This window comes from Macrobrachium rosenbergii, chromosome 44 (assembly GCF_040412425.1).
Source record: "Macrobrachium rosenbergii isolate ZJJX-2024 chromosome 44, ASM4041242v1, whole genome shotgun sequence".
Classification (NCBI taxonomy): Eukaryota; Metazoa; Arthropoda; class Malacostraca; order Decapoda; family Palaemonidae; genus Macrobrachium; species Macrobrachium rosenbergii.
Genome location: NC_089784.1, coordinates 4,002,514 through 4,029,506, shown reverse-complemented (window position 1 = coordinate 4,029,506; position 26,993 = coordinate 4,002,514). Strand labels below are relative to the sequence as shown.

General features: G+C 36.9%; 1 protein-coding gene across 1 annotated transcript in view; it reads left to right on the top strand.

Moving 5' to 3' along the window:
* LOC136829275 (homeotic protein empty spiracles-like) overlaps positions 1–26,993 on the top strand; it is a 95,609-nt gene that overhangs the window by 42,294 nt on the left and 26,322 nt on the right. The window contains exon 2 of the mRNA XM_067087617.1: positions 17,146–17,315. Coding sequence (XP_066943718.1) covers positions 17,146–17,315 — 170 coding nt within the window. The remainder of the gene's footprint in view (positions 1–17,145; positions 17,316–26,993) is intronic.

The window sequence follows — 26,993 nt, the reverse complement described above, 5'->3', positions numbered from 1 at the left end:
TTCAAACTCGATGGAGTATCTTTGCCCATGAAGTAGTGAGAGTGTAGGCATTTATCAACGTCAGGAAATCAAGACTTGTTTATTTGCCATCTCGAAACAGACCCGCATTTCATGGATCAGTTATAATTGCGTGACAAGGATGTTATTAATAAACGAAAGTGGTATTTGGCCCTCTTTTAAGTGACTTGAGAGGGAGCGGACCCCGCCCTCCTCCTCCTCCTCCTCCTCCTCCTCCTCCTCCTCCTCCTCCTCCTCCTCCTCCTCCTCCTCCTCCTCCTCCTCCTCCTCTCCCCTGCGTGCTGTTATGCCTCCTCTCCAAAGTTGATTGCTTCATCAAGAAACTTTTGTTGGTTGCATATTGCAACCAGGTATATTTGGAGCTTCTTCAAGAAATCAGTTTTGTCATGACAACTTTGGTTTAAAAGTCTGTTGAACCAAAGCAAAAATCATATTGACATCAGCCGAAATTTCGAAAAGAAACTAAATCAATTTAAAAGTAAAGGCCAGATAGGCTTCACCACTGTCCTGTAAACATTTCAGCAACCAAGTATTTTTGTTTCTATTTTAATGAAACACTGAAATATTTATTATGAAGAATTTAACAAGAATTTAACATGAGACCGGCCTCTATTTCCAACTTACGTTCATACATTCTAATAAGGTTACTTGTTCCCTCATTTACTCCGGAAATCGGTATTTCTCGACCTGCACGAATCATCCAAGCTTTGGAATACTCTTTCCTCCTCCTTCTTCCCAAAACCTTATAATCTTCCCTCCTTCAAGAATTCCTTATAATCTTCCCTCCTTCAAGAATTCCTTATAATCTTCCCTCCTTCAAGAATTGGATATATCGCTACCTTGGACATTTCAAGTCCCATTCTTTTAACTTTACCATTGTTTCTACAATTTCTTCAGGTTCGGACTATATAAGGATTGGTAATCTCTTCAAACTATTCCCAGAAGAAAGAAAAAAAAAATTAATGATCAGTGGTCTTTCTTTTGAAATAGGGCCAGCTCGGATTTCGAGGCATGTAATTCTAATGAATAATGGCCCTCAAAAAGTGTTATATCCTGCCATAACTTCAAATTTACAATTCTGTATCTGATTATACTCCATAATTGCCTTTAATATATCTGAATCCGTCAGCAAATGATACGAGAGCGAAACTTGCAATGCCACGACTATAAAACTCGACCATACTCGGGTTTCGTGGCACTAGCCGTCTTGTAATTGGGTGTCGAAAATTAATGCCTGTATCAGTTTGGTCGATAAGGGAAGGTTTGATAATGAAAAGGCTTAGATGTAACTCTAATGAGAGGATGAAGATGGCTTTTGAGGGCGGCGCCATAGTTACAGGCTGAATTGCATTATCCCCTTTTCAACTTACCCGAACTTACCTTCAGTTTGAGCACTTATTCTGTGAGATTTTGTTTCTATTTTCGACGAAGTTTAACATTAAAAATCTCTCTTAATAAGGAAGACTTACTCTTAAATAGTTTTCCTGTAAGAAAATTCTATAGTTTTAGGCTTTTGTGCACTAGATGTTAAACGATTACCTCTAAGAAATGTATCACACCGTTAGGTCTACTGGGGGAAAATTGTAGTTATACTTCCCTTCATTTAGAACCAAAAATACAAATCAAGACTATTTGATAAAATTATACTTAGGGCTCCCTTCACTCAGAACCAAAAATGCAAATCAAGACTCTATTTGATAACGCTAGAGCTGAAAAACTTGCACTGCAGTAATTTACATCGAAGTTCAAGTATATCTACAGTATATTTTGAATGCCTTAAATGGTAAGTCCCGAACCCTTCAAAACCGCGGGGAACTTACTTGGGGAATTTTAGAAGTAATAAATACCTTATAAATTTGCACATACAAGTAAAAACTGTTTTACATTTCACCTTTCCTCCAACAAAACAGCTCTGAAGTTTCACGAGTCTAGTACACTGGAAGGTTATGCTTAAATTCCTTTTTTGCTCAGATTTGTCTCATCGGAAGACCTGTTCAAACCTAATATCAACGGAAATTCTTAAAATTCATTCCTTAAATGTCTTTTTAAGAGAGAAATGTCCAATCTTAAAGCCTACATGGATACAGATGATCCACGTAAAACTTTTACCAGTAAAAAGTCTTCCATTTTATTTCAAGCTTTTTACCTCTGAGAACATTCGCTTTCCCCCAGTTTAGATATGGCTGAAAGTTTATGAGAATCACTGAAATCTTCACGGCAAATTTCTATCGGATTTTCTAGAAAATACCTCTCATCAAAGGCCAATTCGAACGCACCAAGTCTTAAAGGCGGCCTTTTATATTTCGATGAAAAATCATATCCGGTCTTGGTAAAGACTTTAGGTTAGTTAGGGTCATGAAATTGTCATGCTCAAGTTGATGTGTTATCATAAATCTCTCTGAAAGTCTACCAAGCTACCAAGGGAGAAAAGCTCCCCCTTCCCTTTTTATTTTTGAAAAGTTCCAGTGGTGGGTGTATTTTAGCTTCCATAGACTTCGATTGTGAAGCATTTCTTATTTCTAACTGTTCAAACATGACGTTCTTCCACAGTAACAGGGATTAAAACTTTTGACCATTTTCTTTTAAAGTTTGGGTGTTAGATATTTCCACTGTAGCACATTTTTTCAACTTGATATTAGATTCATGATTGCATTGTGTTTGAAGCACTTTTATCCGTAGTTCTGCTATTTTCCTGTATTTGTGCTTGCTTTCACTCACAGGCGCTTTTATATATGCACGTTACATACTTGGGTGCATACATATACATATAAATAATATGCTATTTTTATGACAAAATCGATGATGACAGGTATTATGGTAGATGATGCTCAAGCGGGTTGAATCACATCATGGAAGTTTTAAATGCCTTCATTTTTTCATAATTTTGCAATGATTTTGCACTTATTAATATATATATATATATATATATATATATATATATATATATATATATGTGTGTGTGTGTGTGTGTATGTGTGTATATATATGTATATATATATATATATATATATATATATATATATATATATATATATATATATATATATAGATAGACAGATAGATATCAGGAATGACCTGAAATAGGATCTCTATAACTATCATCATTTTATTATTTTCAAAGACATAGCAACAGGCTCCTTTGAGCCTCAAGACTACAGTAGATTTAAACTTTTCCCCAAACAGAAGTAGTGGATGTTATAGTTACTATTTGCGTTGTTATTTTAAGGACCTAGAGAGAGAGAGAGAGAGAGAGAGAGAGAGAGAGAGAGAGAGAGAGAGAGAGAGAGAGAGAGATAGTTACCACGCGCGTGGAGACAACTCCCTTAAAATCATATAACTCTGTTCCCATCCCTCCTCACCTTTTCATCTCTTTCTTCACTCCTCAAAAAAAAAAAAAAAAAAAAAAACACCCTTATCGGGAACCTCTCCCGCCGGCCTTCGCCCCCGCCCCCCCCCCCACCAGCAAGGCGTGCCCCCCTCCAGCACTCCAGCAGCCCCGAGAAGATCTGGGTCTCCAGGACATTTCTGAGAGGGCCCCATTTATCACTGCTGGAGTAGCACAATAGCCGCGTCACTACTTATGAGGATGGGTGAAATGGAGGATGGGTGGAGGATTGGAAGGAGAAGGGAGTGTACCAGCCATAACACTGTTCCGATCTTTTCCTCCTTCCTTCAAACTTGCGCCTGCGCAGTCACGCACATACACGCCTTTGCTTCCAATTCTTATCCTCCGTAACGGACAGGGTTCAAGGAAGGAAATTTCAGAGTAAAGAAGTTCTTGCAGCGAGGAATGAAAGCATTAAGACCTTCGCCTTTTGTTCCCTTAATAAATGACATTTTTTTTTTCTAAATCTCTAATTAGTTCGCAAGTCCTAATTATGCCGCATTCAAAAAAATTCCGGGCCTTTTGGTAACGCTGCTGCGCTTGTAATTATGGACCAGCTGCATTCACACTAATGTTAAGGATTAGAGTGGCGCACCCCTTGTCCTCTCACATAATTAGAGAACCTGGACGAAAGCTAGGCAGGGAGAGAGACTGGAAATAATCGCTTAGATATTCGGAAGGAATTTCATGCATTTGTCTGCACACGGGAGTGTGCTCTGAAAGTTTTTCAATAGATTTCTCTGTTCCCTAAGGGGAATTCAAGTATTTGCGAATGATTGTGTTTTGAAGAAAGTCGTGCGTTTCAGTATGCGTGCAGTTATGATTTTACAGTGTGCTTAATATCTTGAATGGTTAATAATATACTCACGGTATATATATATATATATATATATATATATATATATATATATATATATATATATATATATATATATATATATATATATATATATATATATATATATATATATATACATATATATAATACTCCACACACATTATATATATGAACAAAGTTTCGATCATGGGGAAAAGTGAAACAATGGAGAAACTAAGTACTTTCGTCTTATTACCAAGGCATGGTCACAGTTGCTATGACCGTGTCTTGGTAATAAGACGAAAGTACTTAACATCTCCATTGTTTCACTTTCCTTCCTGGCTGAAAGTTTGTTCGTATAACTAACTATCACGTTTTTACCTTTTCATGATTTGATTTAAAAAAAGAAATATATATATATATATATATATATATATATATATATATATATATATATATATATATATATATATATATATATATATATATATATATATACATGTGTGTGTGTGTGTGTGTATATGGTTAAAATCGCGTCACTGTAGTCCTGAGTTCCTGTCTTCCATGGTTCGAGTATGAGACGACGAACTTATTATCAACTAAAAACTCTCCTTCGGGTAACATATATGAAAATATATTATTTCAAAAGTAGAGCGAATTGGATATTAAAGGACGTTTGTAGCTCAATGCTTGTAGGCTATATGAATCACGGTGATGTATATATATATATATATTATATATATATATATATATATATATATATATATTATATATATATATATATATATATATATACAAGTAATTGTTCGAGTATGTGTTCAGGTGTAGTTTATGAAATTCCTTGTAACAATCATAAGTGCGCACGGTTCAAAAGTTAGCAAGAATTTTATTTTTGATAGGACTATTTAGTCTTATTTATAGGACATAAAATATCGCCCATTGCTTATCTATGATAAGATTTCAACATCTTGTCAGCGTGAGCGTATGGCTATACAGTAATAACTGAATTAAGACATTCTGGAACCATAAGTAAATTTGCTAACATGCTCGACAACAAAATTTTATATTAATATTCATACGTGATTGGAATATAGAGGAAATTCTAGCGCTCAATTATTAATATGTTTCCTGTATCCAGTGGGCACCATAATTGAATTGTCCTCTAGAATTCAATTTTACCTTAAATGGAGGTATATAAGAGGAATCCATTTCAAGTTCAATAAGCAATACAACTTTTATTTAGTAAAATATATAATATATATATATATATATATATATATATATATATATATATATATATATATATATATATATATATATATATATATATATATATATATATATATATATGTATGTATACAAGTTTTAAGAAATAAAAAAATATGGATTGACTGGTGATCCCATTACCCATCCTATCCATACATACATACTCATCCTATAAATACAGATATCATGCTATGCTCGAATATGTGACTTCAGATATATTTCGCATAACCATTCGTTATCATTTTGATACCAGAAACCCTAAATAGATAAAAGAAAAAAATCACCTGTTCCCCTGGAAATGTGTTTGGGTTGTCAAATTACAGCAGGCAATTTACAAAGAGAATGAGGCTTTTTATTCATGTAAATCTGCGTGGTGATCACGGTGTTGTTGATATTTCCCAAATTGATTTGGTGCTTAGGGAGAATTTTAGGCACAATTTCACCTAAATTACAGTTTAGCTAAAGTTATTTTGGTATTTGATTCCGAAAATAAATGTTGGCTCAGAGGCAGCCGTAGAGAATCATAGAAGAATTTACAGGCATTTCTAAGTCATCTGAGGTAATTTGTAAATGTATAAAGGGGTCCTTTTAGGCGACCGACGGTGGTCCTCAAATGCAACTCCTGGAATTTCGGGCTGAACATTTTCCAACCACAAAATTGGCTGAGGTGGGGACATAACCAACAACAGGTGGACGGGAGAGAGAGAGAGAGAGAGAGAGAGAGTTTAGTTTTTGGCAACTTACGGATTACTCTTGCTAATACTACGAAATTGAAAGGATTTTCACAGACAACTATAGATAACTTGAGCTGAGCTCTTCGTATATCTGTGGTCCGGCTTCAAGGGAAATAGAAGAAAAAAGAAGAGGCTGGGTCTGGAACGAGAGAGAGAGAGAGAGAGAGAGAGAGCGAGCGTAAGGTCCCCTAGAAAGAGACGCAATGCTCAAATGTTCAACCTCATTAGAAGGAAAATTCTTCGTGCAAGGGAAATCAAATATCCCGCAAATTTCCAGGCAAAATCTGGCGAATAAAAGAAACGTTCAATATGCCATCGAAGCTCAGACCTTGAACAAATCTAGCTAATTGAAAGTAGGACAAACTCTCGTTCACTCAAGATGTAGATCAGTCTTCGCCTCCATACAAAGGTTTCTTCAACTACCGGCGCTGCAGGTAGATCTCTGTCTTTCATTACACGCTAGCTCTTTTTGTCATGTATATATATATATATATATATATATATATATATATATATATATATATATATATATATATATATATATATATATATATATATATATATATATATATATATATATATATATAGAATATATATATATATGTGAACATATACGTCAGATGATTGTTAATATCATTTGTCTGAATTATTTTGTATTTTGCGTTACTCGGGAGATAATTGTAAACCGTAATCTGTGGACGATAACTGATGAGTTTTATTCCCAAACGAGGCTCAACACAAGCAAATATCATTATCGTTCTGAGCAAATATTCACCGGGTCATTTGCTTTCTAGTTCTTTAAAGCACACAAATTACGCTTTGATCACTCTGTTCATAACAATGTACTGATTTATCTTCATTAGTGAGTGATCCCTTTGTAATTGTGTCTCATACTTTTTCATTCATGGGTTCAAGCTGTCTTCAAAAAAATGATTAAATTCCATTCATTTTCCTCATGAGGTTTCGTACTTTTGCTTATATTATATATATTTTTTTTTAAATATATTTTTCTTCATTATAAGCTACAGATATTTAAGGGATCGATGTGCATTTTTACAGTATATTTCGAGCCTGAGGGTAAATTAAGGTTCAATACGAAGATTTGTGTATACCAACCTCATTTAACAAACAATGGAGCTTTTCCGGTCTTTATATGAGTTCAAGAAATATGCTTGACTTGCTTCGACTGCGAGGGGAGGATATATATATATATATATATATATATATATATATATATATATATATATATATATATATATATATATATATATATATATATATATATATATATATATATATATTTTTTTTATTTTTTTTTTTTTTTTTTTTTTTTATTCCTCACACTCTCTCTCTCTCTTCACCCACACCTCAGCTGCGACCCGCAACGTTCGCCTAGCAAAAATGGACATAATACACCAATTAAGTCAACATAGGTATACTGGATTTTAGGGGACGCGTCTTACGCTGCATTCAAGTTCGGTAGGAGACTCGAACACTGGGCAATGAGCTTTTTACCTGATTGCGCAAAGAGAGAGAGAGAGAGAGAGAGAGAGAGAGAGAGAGAGAGAGAGAGGTGGAGCAATGGAAATGATTAAAGAAAAAGTAGCCATCTGCCTGTTAGCAATATTGCTATGTTAAAACTTGTCAGCGGTTTTTTTTTATGCGAGAGTTTTTGAGAATGTTTCTCGTCGATTTTCTTGGTATATAATGTCTCGTGTAATAGCATACATATTTATTTAGGTATTTTCCTCACAGACAAGGTAAAACGAAGCGGTGTTAGAAAGCATCTTTCATAGGCTATTTTAGTTGACTGAGCAATTATTTTTATGTTAAACTTGCGCCATGACAATGTGTCATTTTACGCCGCTACCAATAGCATATTGACACCAAACATAATTATTATATAGTTGTGTTTTCTGTTTCAACGCACTCTCACGCTCGTTAAGGCTTTGTCGCAACAGCACGTCAATGAACTCATATTTTTCCATCAGTACTGGCTTGTCAGAGCTGTGCTGAGATGGCGAGATGCTGAAGTACACTGGAAAATTCTCGCAGCTCGGAAAAGATTTATTCATTGTGGGTTTTAATCGTGGATGTCAGGCGCTCATTTTACTGAAGGCCCTTCTTTAACGAAAATGTTTATATAAACATAAGCATTACAGTGTCATGTACACACACGGACAAGCGGATAAACACACACACACATACACGCCTACACACACACAAACACGCACACACACATATATATATATATATATATATATATATATATATATATATATATATATATATATATATATATATATATATATATATATATATATATATAGAGAGAGAGAGAGAGAGAGAGAGAGAGAGAGAGAGAGAGTGTATGTCCTCGTTTTACTAGTTCAAAATTTTTTTACGACCTTTTGCACCAGTTTTCATTTTTACTAATTCATGCCTCCAAAATGTTTTATGAAAGAACACCTTTCACTTTTTTTCTCTCTCTCTCGTTCGCCACTTTCCTTTTACCATATTATTTGTGTCGTGTCATCCTATCGCCTACCCACGGGGTAGGAGGCGCCACCTCCTGTGGGCCCCCAGCAACTTGAAGGGGGCACGCGGGTAGAGGGGGGCAGCTATATAAGCTGTCTTAAGCACGGGTCATCGGTCACGGCGAATATAGCTACCTCTGTTTACTATTGTTCGCGGGTAACTCCTGGCGTTTGGTGGACGTTCGCTCTGCCTCCCCGCGCGTCTTTTGCCGTCCGGGATGTCACTGTCATTAGCATGTTAGCGGCAGATTAGCATATTACAGCGACAACAGCCGATCTCGGCCCGATAAAGATGACAGTGTAGACAATCTCTATCGTGCTCTTTGTTTCGTCTCATTTTATCGCGAGTTTTTTTTTTTTTTATGTTGGTTCCGCGAAAGGCTTCTTCATCCCGGCGCTGTAATCCCCCCACCCCCAACCCCTGGTGAAGTAGACCTGATCGTCAGGTATCCTCTCTCTCTCTCTCTCTCTCTCTCTCTCTCTCTCTCTCTCTCTCTCTCTCTCTCTCTAAGTGAACAGGACAAAGTAACCTATACGGCGACAATTTCCAGCGCACGCATTGCAGAAGGAAATCAACATTTCGATTATTATATCTTGACCTAGATAGAAGTGACCTAACAATAAAGCTACAAATAAAAGATCTGGGAGACATCATCTCCGCCGTCTGAACATGGTCTACTCGTATCGACATAATCTCGCAAACAGTCGTGAACAGTCGGCACGGATGCTAAGAACTTTTCAAAAAAAGATATCAACACTTATCGCCCGATATAGGTGACTTTTTTTTAGACAAATCGTAAACTGTTGCTCCTAAATATGGTCTGCACACCCAACTGACTTTGACTAAAATAGGCTGGAGGGCGTACCACACAATTCCGCCTAAAAAAAGATGGATACTTGCACCACCTCCCTACCCTACCGGGCTAGGCCCAAGGCTTTAATAAAACCAAGTAACATCCAACGTAGGCATGAACGCTATAAAATTCAACACATCTGCAATATCAAAGAGGGCTTAGTTCCAATTCCACCAACACACCCATTAGAACCGGAAACCTTTGCACTTCAGTTCCACCACAGTCCTGGAGCTGGTGTCAGATGCTGTCCACCCCAACCTGCTCTATTTCATAACCCCAGTTCCAGCACAGTCCTGGACTCCTGGAACTGGTGTCAGGTGCTGTCTACCGCAACCTGCTCTATTTCATAACCCCAGTTCCAGCACAGTCCTGGACTCCTGGAACTGGTGTCAGATGCTGTCTACCCAAACCTGCTCTGTTTCACAACCCAGTCGAGATGCTCTTGCATCATCATTTGCACCAGTGGCCTCCAATTTATGGAAGTGTCAACCTTGCTGTATCTTAACTCTCGCAAATCAACTAATGCAAATGTTCAAGCATACGTTAGACAAGTTCCTTGGTATCTTACCGGTTGAGCCAAGAAGTAATGCCACCGGTTATTATAGCGGCTCGAATACAAGGGGCAATTTTAGCTCAATCTGACACGCTGTATTCTGTTCCCCAGAGGATGTGGTCTCCAATGGAACTTCAGAAGTTCAAGCGAAGATGCAATGCATTTCTACCCTAATACTGTTCTCCTTTGCATTCTAATACAGTTTTATCTATTTATTAATTATCAATTTATTTTTTCTTTTCCAATAAGTGGTATCTCTTCTTTCTGTATTTCCCTTTACCTCCTCTTACTTTTTCCTCCCCGTTAGGGGGGGTGTTAGGGCCCCTTTCGTTCCATTTACTGTACCTCTTTTCATATTCTCTTTCTTCCTTCTTTCTATCCGCCCTCTCCTAATAGTTGTTTCGTAGTGCAACTGCCAGGTTTTCCTCCTGTTACACCTCCAAACCTTCCTGCTCTCAATTTCCCTTTCAGAGCTGAATGACCACATAGGTCCCAGTGCTTGGGCCTTTGGCCTAAATTCTGTATTCCGTTCCGTTCCTCTACTTCTTCCTAATGAACGCCATATTCTTTGTAAGTTTGAATTTCAAGCCAATGGCCCCTGTGGGCTTGTTTCGATTCTCCGGCCGGCCAATGAAGAATTAGAGGAATTTATTTCTGGTGATAGAAATTTATTTCTCGGTATAATGTGGTTCGGATTCCACAATAAGCTGCAGGTCCCGTTGCTAGGTAACCAATTGGTTCTTAGCCACGTAAAATAAGTCTAATCCTTCGGGCCAGCTCTAGGAGAGCTGTTACACAGCGCAGTTGTCTGATTAAGCTAAGTAATACTTTTTTTGGGGGGCTTGTTGCATATGAATTGGGTTCTTCTTCTGAATAATGATAATAATAATAATAATAATAATAATAATAGAGTAAGATGCAACAGTATTGTATTCAGTATCTACCATTAGTAGTATCTAAGTCTACACGGGAGAGCTAAGCCACGCCCACGGGGGGGAGGGGAACCGATCATCTAATAACCATCAGGAGAAATTCATTCTCTCTCTCTCTCTCTCTCTCTCTCTCTCTCTCTCTTTATGTTGGATTTGTGGATGATTCTTCTCTCCCTCTCTCGTAGTTTCTCATTTAATTTCGTTTATTATGTTTATTAATTCATATGGATATGTATTGCAGGCGAAAGTCCTTATGCGCAATTATCATTCACTTCAAACGAGTTACATAATTAATTTACTGAAAGCCGTTTTTGAAGGCATTATGCGTTCTGTACTAAAAGTGAAAGCTGAGGATCTAACTGGATTAATATTGGTCATTCTTTTCTTGCGAAGTAGCCTTTCTGGAGTGGAAATCTTTGATCCATAGTAACTGATTGTGAAACTTTTGATTGTGCGGTTTCATGGAGCAGTTTTTGTGTGTGTTTTTTTTCCTCATAAATTATTTGCTCGACCAACTTTAATAGGTGCGATTGGTCAGTGGTTTCGAGTGAAGGCTAGAGACTTAATCAGAGTAATTCGAAAAAACCATTGTTTCCTTCTATTTTTTTTTTTTTTTTTTTTTTTGTGCATAGGAACGTTGGTGTACTTGCTAAGACTTGGCCCAGTATAGGAAATCGGAATGGGAGTATTTTACTCCATGCTACGAGCCTGTACTATCGTGCACAAAAGTCCGTTCCCTCCGCTGATCGAGTGAACACGAATCCGCTGACTATGAAACACCGAAGCTATTTTACCCCTATAAATGTTGGTTTTTTTTTTTTTTTTTATTATAAGTGGCTTGCAGATTATAGAACACAACCGTAAACACTGTTCCTGAAATGCTTTGTATTGATCTTGCTGACAGTCATGTCTATTGATATGATTCGATAATCTATAGAAAATACTAATTCATGAATACTGACTTCCTAAGCACTTTTATTCTCAGATTTATTATGCATATTTCCTTAACTGCACATTTTGCACTCAACAACTAGTATCGTCAACAACAAAAACTTTACGACAACTTTCTTAACGATATTGGAATATGGAGACTTTACTCTATGCTCAGGAAAAATACCTGCTTCCCACTCCCCCTCGGTGTTCCCATATGCCCGTACGGTGCGACATCTGTTGGGTCTTCCCTTAGTTACTTGTTCAACTGCCTCGGTGTTTCATAGTCAGCGGATTCGGTTCACTCTGGATCAGCGGAGGGAACGGACTTTTGTGCACGATTGTACCTATCGTCCATAGGCCAGAGTTTGGCGTCTCAACCCTCTCTTATGTTATCATCATATTTAACACTTGTGTATGGTAATAACTATAATGATAATAATATTGTCTAAGCTCACACATAAACCTTTTATTATCGCAAATATCAATCCTTCAAAACCGCAGGTTTTTAGTCCAAATCAGTTTTTTGGGAATGGTCAGTCTCACTCCGAACAGTTTTATAAATTATTTGCCATTTGTGGGGGGGTGGAATTTTATATAGTTTTTGTGGCTTTTATTACTTATAACGTCAGAGAATCCTTGTTATTTTGCAACCCGTATTTAAAATCTTTATGAAAACCTGCCCATCTTTTCCTTTCATTCTGACTTAGAAAATCCTTTCTATGCAATTGTACTTTCATTTCGTTTTGAAAATCTCGTCATACGTTCCTATATTAATGCCATCAGATTTTGGTAATATGGCAGCAATTTTCATGTTGTTTTGAAATTCTTTGCGTCTTTCTTCTTTTTTGCTGCCTTCGGAAAGCATTCACAATTACAAAATATCTTTGTCTTTACTTCTGACTTTGGAGAAATAGTGTTATGTTACACCAATATCAATCTAGTTATTTTTGAATGTCATATATTTTTTTTTTTTTTTTACTTTCAGCTACGAAATACTTTGTGAAATCACCTTTCATTTTAATGAATTTGTTTGTACCTTTGCCTTGCATTTTACCTCAGACACTCAGATAGAACAACAGCAATTTTTATTAATTTGTATCTTATTCATTTATTTATTTGTATTTTCCCTTTAACTTCTGCCATCCGCAAACCTTGGCTACGTCACTGCATTCTTGGTGAAACCCTTTCGAATATCAACAGAGCAGCCGAACGCCGCAAAAACGATCTTGCATTGTGACGTGAAAATTTTCTGCATCGGTTTCTTACAACGTTATCGCGTTTTAAATGACGCAAATAACACGTATTTTTCCCCCTTTATATTTTCTCGTTCCGGCCGTAGCTCACGCGAACGCACCTAACAATCCCGCCTGAAATATATCGCCGCCGCTGGTGTCGAAATCGATGCGTAATGGCCCTAAACACAGGCATTGCTTGAAGATTTAAGCAGCGACATGAAAAGAAAGTACCTTTTTATTACGGGGATACAGTCTCGAGGCTCCGAATGAAACATCTGTGCGTGCGAGGTAAACAAGGGTGTCAGGTGTCTCGGCCGCCTGCATAATGTTCCGAAACGGTTCGAATCACTAGACTTGTTTCTGACAAATGTGATTTCGCGAGTCCGTGTCTTCATGCTTAATGTATTGTGGAGTTGTGGGCTTTGCCGTGTCTTTATTATTATTTCTCTCTCTCTCTCTCTCTCTCTCTCTCTCTCTCTCTCTCTCTCTCTCTCTCTCTCTCTCTCTCTCTCTCGCATGACTTTTTTTTACAGCAAATCTAATAAGCTTTAACCGTAAATCGCAGAAAGAATTCTTAGGGAATTTTATATCACTACTTGTCAACTTTATAGGTTCTCTGCACACACATACACACATTCATACACAAACGCACACACACACGCACAAACATATACATATATATATATATATATATATATATATATATATATATATATATATATATATATATATATATATATATATATATATATATACATATATATATATATATATATATATATATATATATATATATATATATATATATATATATATATATATATATATATATATATATATATATATATATATATACATACATACATATATATATATATATATATATATATATATATATATATATATATATATATATATATATTTGTCTATGTCACTGACCACGAGTGTTTGCATGTGTGTGTTGTGCGTTTTGTCAGTTCTATGTGTCTGCATAATATGTACGTATTAACTGCTCACAGATCCTAACCAGTACACAGTAAAGTTAAAAAAAAAACTAGTTAGTACACGAATCTTCAAAAATTTGATGTGGAAAAACGACCATAATTTTGTCAATAATTCACAACCATTCATAATATGTTCCCAAACAGACTTGAGGAATTTACGCTTCACTTATTTTACTTATTTAAATATTCATCTACTTTAGAAAACAAAGAAATCGTTAAAATTAATGATGTTTCTTCCGCTGTAAACCAGTCTATTTCTGTCTGTCAGCTTCTCTCTCTCTCTCTCTCTCTCTCTCTCTCTCTCTCTCTCTCCCTTTTCACCACCATTCATCCATAGCTCCTCCCAGTCTATTCTTCTACGCCCCTCCCCCTCCCCCTCCTCCGACTGCCTAATCCAACCATCAATGATTCGCCGCCAATCTGCTCCTAATCTCCTGCTTCTGTTTTGCGTTATTCGTCGTCTGAATTTTCCCCATTTTACTTTCTGTAAATGATGCATAATTCTTTTAAAAATTTACTCTTTATGTACATAATTTCCCCATTTTACTTTCTGTAAATGATGCATAATTTTTTTTTTATTTAATTTTTGTGTACATAATTTTTCTTGCAATCTCCCGGTGTCTCGAACGAGTTAATATTTCCGTGGTGTTTCGTTATGAAGATACATCACAAACTTTCTGTCTCGTTTGTTAACTTTCGTGAATCATGGTTCCCTCCCCTCTTTCCCCATCCACGTTCTTTCCGTTTATCCACTTCCTTTCTCTTGATCATTCCCATGAAACCGTTTAATCTGCATTTCCCTTCATTTCATTTTAAAGCTCGCCTGCCATTCTCAGTCCTGCCTGCCCTCCCTTCCTCCATCTTATTGTACTTATTTCTGTCCCCCACCTCTACTCTTCCTCCCATTTCCTGCATTCACCTTTCTTCCTGCCTAATCTCCTCTTTCTCTCCCCCCACCCCCTCCCCCGCAGGCCCCCGCCCACCCTCTTCCAACCCAGCCTTCCTTCGATATCGCGAAGTAGAATGCGTTAAAGCGACAATGAACCATAAAAGCGTTTTCTCTCCCTCCCAAATGGCCATCAGGAGCATTTTGCGGTAAATCTCTGAGGCGAATATTGCGCCAGCTCCTTCCCTACGGATGATTAGCAATGCAAATCGCTCCTGCTAACGAGTGCACTCAATGCTAATGGCATCCAGCAAGCGCCGCTGTAACGAGGCTGACTCCGGCAACGATACGTCATAACGAGGCTGAGATTCTCGTCAGACAGTCCCCTAATGACGATGTTTGTACGCTCGCCGCGTCGCTCCTAGGCTCGGATAAAAAGGAGGGGGTTGGGAGCGCGGTCAATAACCCCCCCCTGTACTGTAAACATGGAAAAACAATAGAATTTATGTAGCCTGACACATCTTGGCAGTCTGTTGCTGATGGCAGTGAGTCGCCATTTTGGGAAATAGATTTTTCTCTTAGGCCTAACGGCTGATCATTTTCGCGTAAGATAGAAAATGAGTCAGCGGGTCGTGATGACAAAATGATAACAGATAGTAATAAACGAATGCATTTTAGAAACTATGTATTTCATCAACAATGTACAGTACAAATAAGAAAATGGTTATGCATGCATACATATACACAAATAAACATACACACATATGATATATATATATATATATATATATATATATACATATATATATATATATATATATATATATATATATATATATATATATATATCTTCGATGTATAATATATGTGGTTTAAAGGATGTTCAAAGAGTTTGCAAACTTACTGCAATAATTGACAAGAACTGAAGAACCAGCAATTAACTAATTTTGATAGCCATGCTAACGAATGTTTTTATAATTATTTTATATCAAAATTAATTTACCCAAAGGGCCACAGATGAATAGAAGACATTTCACTAAGTTCTATTGTTATGAGCGACGATAATAATAATAATAATAATAATAAAATACAAAATCCACATTTTATGATATTAAAGTACTGAAGAAGGGGAGCTGAGCAGGCATTTCTAATTTTGAAAGCTCCTGCTAAATTCATTTTATTATTTATAATATATAGTACTTTACATAAATATGGATTTTGTATTTTATAAACATATTCACGGGATTGATGAAAGAAGATTTGAATAATAATAATAATAATAATAATAATAATAATAATAATAATAATAATAATAATAATAATAATAATAGCGCTTCATGAAAATCGGTCAGTTTAACAAGATGAAACTCCAGTGGATTCAACTACAGCAAAATCCTACCTATTTCTCCTTTGTAACTTGAACGTAGAACCCTGACGAGCTTTACCAGTTCGAAGGTCACAGGCCACACGAGGAAGGTCAGGGGTACCTACGGAAGACATAATGGTTCATTACCAAAGGGCAGCTGACTTGCCAAGTTGAAACAGTAGTCCGTACTGTCAGCGCGCGTCAGCTTCTGGTGGTGACAGCCGTAGGACCCGCTGGCAGCCTCCTCCGCGTCCTACAGCAACCTGTCACTTTCTACCTTTATCTCGCCCGATTGTTCTTTGGAAGCTGCTGTCTAAACTTTCTGCCCAAACGCTGGCCGTCTGACAAATATCATGATTCGGTCGTGATGTGTATTTTGTTTGCCACCGGCTTGAAGGACGGACAAACAGAAGGAAAAGGGGGGGGGGGGGGAGAATGGAAGGGACACGTGGGAATATACAAGGATATATCATTGGTCTGTGCTCCAGCGTTCGACGCGAATCCAACTGGTAAGGAAAAGTATAGAGTTTTTGCTTTCTAAATAGCCGCAACTATTGGCATGACACCTCTTCTCCCCCTACACGACCCTGCTGTTTATTTATTCACTTCGTTTTGCTCTTTGCAGGACCAGATTTCCCTTCGTTCCTGCTGCCCTTCCGCAAACCGAAGCGCATCCGGACGGCGTTCAGTCCGAGCCAGCTGCTGAAGCTGGAACAGGCCTTCGAGAAGAACCAGTACGTGGTCGGGGCTGAGAGGAAGCAGCTGGCCCAGTCTCTCAACCTTTCTGAAACACAGGTAAGCACCGTAAAAAAAATTGGGGGGGCGGGCGGGGGACTCCTGTGGTGTCTGTGCATTTGTTTGTGTGTAGCCATCTTTATGCGTCCTGGTAGGATATTCTCGTAGTAAGCATTTTTTTTTTTTTTTGCAAGCCAATAATTACTAACATCTGACTAAGGACATCTGTAAATGGACTGTTGTCTTTGATGAGGGGACGAATTACTAAATATATTTTATAATAGAAGTGTAATATCCACATTGCATCTCACGCTTACTGTAGTACGTAGTTTCAGAGATTCTTTGCTCTGTCCGAAGCAAACAAATCAGGATTCAAAAGTAATATTAACTATCAAATGTAAATCATTTATACCTCTATAGGGCTAACTTTCTATTTTGGGGATTTTTTATTTTTTATTTTATTTTACTTTTATTTTTTACGGTGGTTGCCGGGGGGGTGGGGTTAGGCCTTTAAACCTTTCTGGAGTTGCCCTCTGTACCCACTTATGGAATTCATCATTGCTGCATAAATTAATCTAAAAAGAAATAGAATGTATTGGCGTGACGTCAGAGATAAAACTGGTGACAAAGTCTTAACTTCTACCTTTTTCAAGTCCATCGTAATCTAGGATACCAGATCATTAAAAAAAATGTTGTTTACTTTTTCTTTAAAATTATAACGGAAAGTCCGTTTAAACAAACTAACTGCTTAGTGTCAAAAGGTCAACATTTCATGATCTTTGACCGTTTTCGTTATTATACATTTCTGTTTTTGCAAAAATGTCAGTTAAGAACAAGAACTTGACAGAGTAAAAAAAAAAATAGAAATTGCTAAAACATTTGGATCACCTTTACGAAAATCGGTATTATTCTGTCAGAGCTGAATATATATATGTTACTTATGCTGCTGCCTGTGTTGTAGGTGCTGTTACATTTACAATTACTGTTATAATAATAATAATAATAATAATAATAATAATAATAATAATAATAAGAAAGATACGGGCATTCATTTTACAGCAAATTCAAACTTAATTTAATTCCGTTGACTCAGTTCTTGAATTCTTTCGTTATTTTAGCAGTGAAAAGAACTAGCACGTCAATAAGTCATTCTTAATGGGTAATAGTAGCTTAAGATACGACTTAAAATAAAACTTTTTATTAGATATTACAGAGAAAAAACTCTACTACGTCTACATAGACGAAGAGGGTTAGATATCAAAGGACCAAGCAGAGTAGATTATTAATTTGAGACTTTTGAACTAGCAAGAATTACCTGGTTGAGACCTTTCCATTTTAATTATGTAACATTGATGATGTATGTTTAACGAAGAGCTGGTTCTATTATGTCTGTTACTTTTTGTTTATCTTAGCCCTGGGTCCTTTCCAGCGATGCCTGAGACCTAATGTATCTGACTAACCATCAGCTATGTACAGCATATTTCATTGCTTAAGGCGACAGAGGAACGGTCAGAGTAATGGGAAGTGACGGGATCGCCCCGTCTCGCTTTCTGTTCGAACTTGGGTTCGCGATGCCATTTACGCCACGGAAAAGAGACAGACTGCAAACTGACAAACAGTCAGACAAACAGACGGACAGGCAGAGAAACTGACTGGGCAGTGAAAGCATCTGTACAGTGTATTCTGACTGGCCTAACATTCGGTGTCGCATGCTAACGTTTACTGAAGTAGCTAATGTACTAGAAACACGCGAAATACCATGAAAGCCTTTGAACTTATTGTAGTTGTTTTTGTAGCTTTTCCTGTGACATATCCTGGTGTCTTATTTGCAACGTGCTTTATAAAGTCATCATTTTTATGTGCTTTTGCCATGGTAGGCTACTAGGTTTTTTCACTCGGCCTAATATGATAAAATTTTGATTTTTTTTTTTTAAGAATTATTTGTCACATAATTTCAGGTTATTTTATAATGCATGCTTTAAATTGTTGTTGCTGTTATTTAAAGCTATTTCTGCATTGGTATGCAAACAAGCAAGAAGGAATTGTTTATTGACAACAGTCGAATTAGTTTTGGGGTATTTTTACCTGATCTTCCCTTGTATTTATTTATTTATTTATTTATCTCTCTCTCTCTCTCTCTCTCTCTCTCTCTCTCTCTCTCTCTCTCTCTCTCTCTCTCTATATATATATATATATATATATATATATATATATATATATATATATATATATATATATATATATATATAATATTAATTATTTACTTATTTATTTATTTATTTATTTATTTATTTATTTATTTATTTATCTATTTAATCGTCTACTTCACATTTCATTTAGACGGTGTAAAATTGTTTCAGTGGAAAGATAATTATAAGGGAAAACAAAGCTTTAGTTTTATCAATTATTTGCGAAGTTGTTTTTCGTGTGGTCAACTGACACAAGGGTTGTTGGTTCCGGTGTTGTTTTGCAAGGCGCATTCACGTCCAATTGCTTATTTACTCCTTATTGATTATCGCTTTTGACGATATTGCTCGTGTACGGACTTGAATGCAAACTGTTCCTTGTAATTACCTCTTCATCATATCTTCGTTTATATGCATATGTATATATATATATATATATATATATACATACACATACACATATATGTATGTATGTATATATATATATATATATATATATACATATATGTGTGTATACATATATGTGTGTATATATATACACATATACATATATGTCTGTGCGTTTGTGTTTTTGTGACAAAAGTTGCTACCCCCCCACCTCCATCTCCTCACCAGCTACGATCACTACAGTCAGCTGACTCCTAGGTATATAATTCCCTAATTCAGTCAACAGAGACATTGTAGGGTTTTACCGGAACAAACCATGATCCAATCCGGGCTCTTCTGCTGGTATGGAAATCATGACTATTAAACTGAAAGGACTTATATATATATATATATATATATATATATATATATATATATATATATATATATATATATATATATATATATATATATATATATATATATATATTCTTACTACATTAATTAATAAAGCGTTTTGCAATTCATAATTGATTTCATAATAAATTTAGTTAAGGCGTTATCCTACAGAATATTTACACTGGCGGCACTCACAAAATATCGTATGAAGTGACATTCTCTCGTATATTCAGATCTGATTTAAAAACATCTTATTCAACTAACTGCTAAGACGAATGATATTTGAGAGGGCAATTAAAAACGTAATATAAAAAAATAATCATTATCAACCATTAAAAAACTCCTAACAGCCCCGTCATTAGCGAGGGAGATTAAAGATAAAAATAAAGAAAAATTCATAACAGATGTCCCATTGAAGAGGACACTAAAAGATTAAAAAAATAAAAACAAATAAAAAAAAACAGGGAAATTCCCTCAGGACAAACAATAACACAAATATTAAAAAAAAAAAATCTTAACAGCTCTTTCCTTTCAGGCACCATAAAGTAAAAGACTAAATATGAAATTTAGAAATAATTAAAACGAAATAAAAATCTTATTAAGAGAACATACTATTCCCGGCGGAGGAGAGGCGCTTAATTGACGGTGGCAAGTGATAACAAATGAGAAAATTACCGCGGCAAATGAGAGGCTTTCTGGTGATATACTTCTGCCAGGTTCTGCAGAGTCATCTGCCTTGCGCTGATTCCTCTGTGACTCTTGAGGCTTCTTTGTTATGGTGCTGCCGGATTTTTTTTTTTTTCTTTTTTTTTTGGTTAAATGTTGAATTTCTTGTAAACAGAAAACACCTAGTTGGTGACATCGTCTCCACGAGGGAATTTCTGGTTAGATTGTCTTCGAAATTACCGGTGAATTTCAAGATAGTCAGAGATCATATTTACTGACGAATTTCCAGTTAAATGGACTTTGTAATTGCCGGCAAACTTCAGTATAGACAGAAATCGAAATTACCGGTGGATTTTTAGTTAAATTTTAAAGACAATCTTAAGTCGTAATACTAGCGAATTTCTAGTTAAATAATGGCCTTCGTAATTATTAGCGAATTTCTAGTTAAATAATGGCCCTCGTAATTATTAGCGAATTTCTAGTTGCACGGATGTCGTAATTACAGATGAATTTTTATTTGAAAGCAAGTAGCACTACCTGGTGAATTTCCAGCAAAATCTTCGTCGCTATCATCAATAATTGTCTTGTGCAATGCCCTTCGAAATTACCCAAAATTTGTAGTTCAATGTTGGTGGGGGGGGCGGCGATTACTGGGACTCTGTTCTTCTTTTTTATTCTGTTTCCTTTCTGACAGTACTTTAATTTTCTACTTTCTCTGGTGGCGTACTTGTTTCATTATTATCCGCAATGTGCAAATATTCATATGGAAAAAAATCTAGGTCATAAGTACAGTATATTTATTTTTGTTGTAATCTTTATTGGCAAAATATGGATGTTGTATGCGACTGAAAGAAAAAAGTTTGAAACTGTTAAGATGAATTGTTTAAGTAGTATGTGCAGCGTATGGAGAACTGACTGGCTGACAAATGGAATACGCTGGAATCATAAAAAGGTTAGAACAGAATGTAACAGAGTATTTTGAGATGGTCTGGTCATATAGAGAGAATGAGCGACGATTCGTTTGGCGAAAATTTGTATATAAAACGGAAGTTTTGGGAGGATGGAACACCTACATAGGTTGGATAGATGGAATGAAAGAGGCATTTGAAAGGAACAGCCTTGACATTTAATAAGAGCCAAAGTGAATGCTAGATGGCTGCGAATGGCGCGGGATGTGTAGGTGTTCGACGCGCTGCTGATTTGCTTTCTGTCTAGGCATGCGAAGGGGCGAATGTAGTGGAAGTTATAGTACGAAGTGGCAATGACCGTTTTCTGTGGGAGTGTGAGTGTCTAGTTTCACCTCCTGCTAGGTAAAACTGGTCAATATTTAGATGTACATACATACATACATATGCATACATAATAGCGCGTTATTGCCTAGCGCTTCTTCTTCCCTCGTCCAGCAGGTAAGCAAAGTAGCAATCACGGCCTCTTCTGTCATTCACTCGCCCGACCTGCATCCTTCCTCGCTCTCTCTCTCTCTCTCTCTCTCTCTCTCTCTCTCTCTTGGCGAGGCCTCATGCACCGCTATCCTTCGTTTATACCCTATCGAAAACGCCATTCAGGTCGAGCTGCAAAGCGCGGAGCGTTTTTGTAACCATATTTCCATTTCGATATCTTTTCGTGTCTTCTGAGCTGGCCCACGGAGGTTCCACCGTCCGTCCACCCTACCCCAAACTTTTCCCTATGATTATTCTCCTCTCTTCTCGTTCCATTTCGTTTCATTACCTTCTTCTCTTTATAGCAGATCCAGGTGGATTCGCCATACACTCGAAGATGACTTTTACGTAGCAAAGGAAAGCCGTTATGCATCTCGTCACCTTAATGGGTCTAAAGCCATTGAAGAGCTAAGCAAAGTGAATGGCGTTGGCAACGCTGTGACAGTGGGAAATAGAGGTTGGGGAGGATTGGGGAGGTGGGGTTCCGGGGCAGGAGCTGGTGTTGTTCAACGTAGCGTGTTCTGGTGCTGTCAACGCTGTCGGGTGTTGCGTGCAATAATGTTGAATGTATGAGGGACCAGGGCCAGGACAGGGCTATTCACGGCATGCCTTTAGGTCCATTTTCTGAAGGGGCGCTTCGGGATTTCCGAGGCTAAAGATATCGCGAAGCTCATGTCGTCCCGCCGTCCTCTACACACGGGCGTTTGGCCCAAGACCGTGCGATGCATCGGAGGCCAATAGAGGCTGAAACCCTCTAGCTGGTGTTACTGTAAAGGATTCTAACTACAACGGGGAAATGTGGCCATTTGCCTCCGTAGAGCAATTTGCTGCGGAAAGCGCCCAGTTTCCTCCACAGAAACCTTTTGCTTTGCAGAGTACCTATAAAAAGTACGACTTCATCCACTATACCGCCATGCGATGCCATAAGGCCTGGCCAGACGAACGCGCATAGCGGCCTCGCTCTCGTAAAATCGAGGGGCGCTTGACACCAAATAATGCGTTAAGTAAGTCAAGAAGTTTAATTCTTAAGCGACATAAGTATTCCCTTCAAGTTACAGGTTTGGGCGCAAAAAAATAGTCCGTCACTTAACGTTAAAATACTTCTTCACGTCGTTATCGATTAACATGGGAAAACCGCCCCTGCGCATCGTACTCACTTGTGTCAGAATTAAACCTTTAGCCCAACCCCATATTCATTTCACTCTCGCCCTCCTAATTAATCCACAGACCCCACTGCTGGAAAAGGCATGATGCGATTGAAGCTCTCTGGAAAATTGGGAATTATTGTGAGAGAGAGGATTGGTGAGATTCCAATCGGAATACTGATCCCTATCTATCTAGTGTGCGCAGATGAAGTAAATAAAACCATATTTGACAAGAAATGTAGGCGCATACGAACGTTAAGGCTCATCTAATAATAAAGATCTAAGGTGAAGAGTGTTCATAAATCAAGTGAGATTTACATATACATATACATATACATATACATATACATAGAGAGATGGAGAAACTATAAGTGCAAATACTGATAAAGAAGAATACATTTATGCACTCACAAACGCTGGAGTAGAGAGAGAGAGAGAGAGAGAGAGAAGAGAAGGGAAAAGCGATAGCGAGGGGAACGAGGTTTTCAACATTTGTCAGTCCATTGGGGTTAATCGTGATGAAATGATCGTGGAGGGGAATCGGAGGGGAGGTGCTCCCTCCCTCAGCATATGCTGCGGGTGTTGACGACTGGACCGCAGGGCGTTGAATGTAAATCACTTGGAAATCGAACCGAACAAATCGGATTCCTTTCTCTCTCTCTCTCTCTCTCTCTCTCTCTCTCTCTCTCTCTCTCTCTCTCTCTCTCTCTCTCTCAGTAAGGAATTTTGTGTTCCCAAACGACAGAATTATTCTGCATCCATAGTTGGACAGTAGAAGATTCTATTTTTAATCCTTTTCTTCTTCCCCATTATTTTGAACATTATTTTATCGTTATTATTATAAAATAATAAGTATTAGTAGTAGACGTAATTTTTTGAGGGGATATATAGTTTATTATTTTTAAATCTTTCCTTTATTTCAATCACAATTTAATTGAATATGTAACTATGATGTCTCTTCTTCAAATATCAGTCAGGGCTTACTTCCAATATAAGTTAAGATAGTTTTCAGTCAATAAAGTAAAGCACTAAGAGAAAAAATAATGAGGTAATAAAAAAAAAGGAAGCGGAATTGCTTCAGCTGTCCGCCATTGCACAGGTATCTCAATCTGAGCAAGCGACCGGTTTGTAAGTGCAATCTTCCTCACCCGAATCAAAATATTTGAGGCTTCTTCCATTTTAACTGGAAAAGAAAACAAAAAAGAATTAATGTAAACAAAAAAAAGTCCATCGATTCTACTTTTAAAATTAAAAACTTGAAAAAAAGGGACACCAATGAGGTTCATTCCACAAGGCTCTCTTTGTTAATAATGATATATATTTCTTGATGTACACATAATAGAATTTTATTTTTTTTAATTCCTAAAAGCAAGCCCCTGCGCGAATTTCTGTACTTCGTTTACATTTTCGCCATCGAGAGTGTACCCAGATGTCTGTATGTGTCACGCACGCATAGACTATATGGTAATGAACTAAGAGCATTGCGACCGTAACGAGAGTGTCATCATGGCCGGAACGTTATGAGTTCATTTTGCCATGTAATTCACAGAGGTCTAATTGTTCACGCGCTACATATATACATACGTACATGCATACATGCATACACACACATATATATATACATTTATAAATATTTATATATATATATATATTTATATACACATATACACACATATATACAAACAGTATATATTACTTGATACCAATGCACTAATAGTAGCAGGTACCTCTTAATTTCTTACTGACTCCAGCTCGATTTGGATACAAGCTTATATACTAGTGATAGCCTAAATAAATTTCTGCGTTCCCTGGCGGGATTCGAACAAACTCAGTCAGCTTCCAACGAGAATATATAAATATATATGCATATGTATATATATGTGTAATATATATACATATACATAGAGAGATGTACATATAAAGTTCTAGAGAGAGAGAGAGAGAGAGAGAAAATCTAAAGGCAATTTCACCACATAAAAATGTCACTCTGTTTATCATGGCCACTTAACCTTTCGACTTTCTCTCCTTTTTGTTTTTATAACTCTTATTACTACAAGCCTATATCCAAGCGGCAAATGAACAGAGAAACTTGAATAATCCTGTGTGTGTTTGCGTGTGTGTGTGTTTGTGTTTGTGTTTTTACGTGTGTGTTTGTGTGTGGATGTGAGTCACGCACAATGAACTAAGGACATCTTGCACGTAACAATACAATCATTATGGTCTGGACATTACAAGTCAATTCTGCTATGCAAGTGACAGGGGTTTAAGTGGCCGGTTTATGTCCAGATTAGCGAATGTTACGACTTGACTCCAACATTTGCGAGTCGAACGTTGTTATTTTTTCCAATAACGTCTCTGAAGTGTTTCCTCAGTCTGCGTGACTCACATGCCATTTGTCATTTATGTACAATACGATGGTTCTCTTGGCAGTTAAGAACTTTAGGTACTTTTCTATTGGTCAAGTTTTGTTCCCTCGTCTTGTTGCTATTATTTGCTATTTTTTTTTTTTTATAACGCTAAATTATCTGTAGAGTCAGTATTCAAGAACTACAGCAATTTCCTTTACCTATTTTTTGGTTTATTTTACATTCACGACTACCCTACACTTTGCATGAGGTTATGCCGTCATGTCTCGTATTAATCTTAATCTTAATTATTTCTTGACTATGACAGCTGACGAGTTCGATGATGTAACCCCTAGATTTTAAAAGTAACATCTATGATGAGGAATTGCAATTCTAAGAAGCAAACTTTGTCATTGTCTGTCCGTCCGCACTTTTTCTTTCCACCCTCAGATCTTAAAAACTGCTGAGGCTAGAGGGCTGCAAATCGATATGTTGATCATCCACTCTCCAGTCATCAAACATACCAAATTGCAGCCCTCTAGCCTCAATAGCTTTTATTTTGTTTAAGATTAAAGATAGCCATAATCGTACGTCTGGTACCGCTAAAGGTACCAACAACACATGCCACCACCGGACCGTGGCTGAAAGTTTCAGTTTCAGTGGTTAAAGGTAGCCATAATCGTACGTCTGGCACTGCTATATGTACCAACAACACAGGCCACCACCGGACCGTGGTTGAAAGTTTCATTGGCAGCGGCTAAAATTTTCATCAGCCGTGGCTGAAAGTTGCCTGCTGTACAGAAAACTCGATAGCGCCGAAGATACTTTTTTTTACTTGTTTAATATTATTTTGTCAAAAGTGGCCAAAAAAAATCTCTATGTAGAAGCTTTGCTAAATTTCTCAATAGAGTTCCTACGCCCTTTTTTTCCCACATTTTCTTGGTATATGGAGAATCAAAGGAAACATTAGTAACATTGTGGATTTTGAAGAACTTTGGTCTCAGTATTAATCTTGGATGGACAGTCTGGTTTATTCATAAATAGCTACAAATTTTTTATATTATCTAAGATAGTCTCTTTTGCAGGAAAATATTTCCTTTACAAACTTAGCAAGTGTCGTCTTCATCAATAATAATGGTAATATCGATGGCAACAGCAACGGTAATTTTAACAAATAGTATTAGAATTCAGT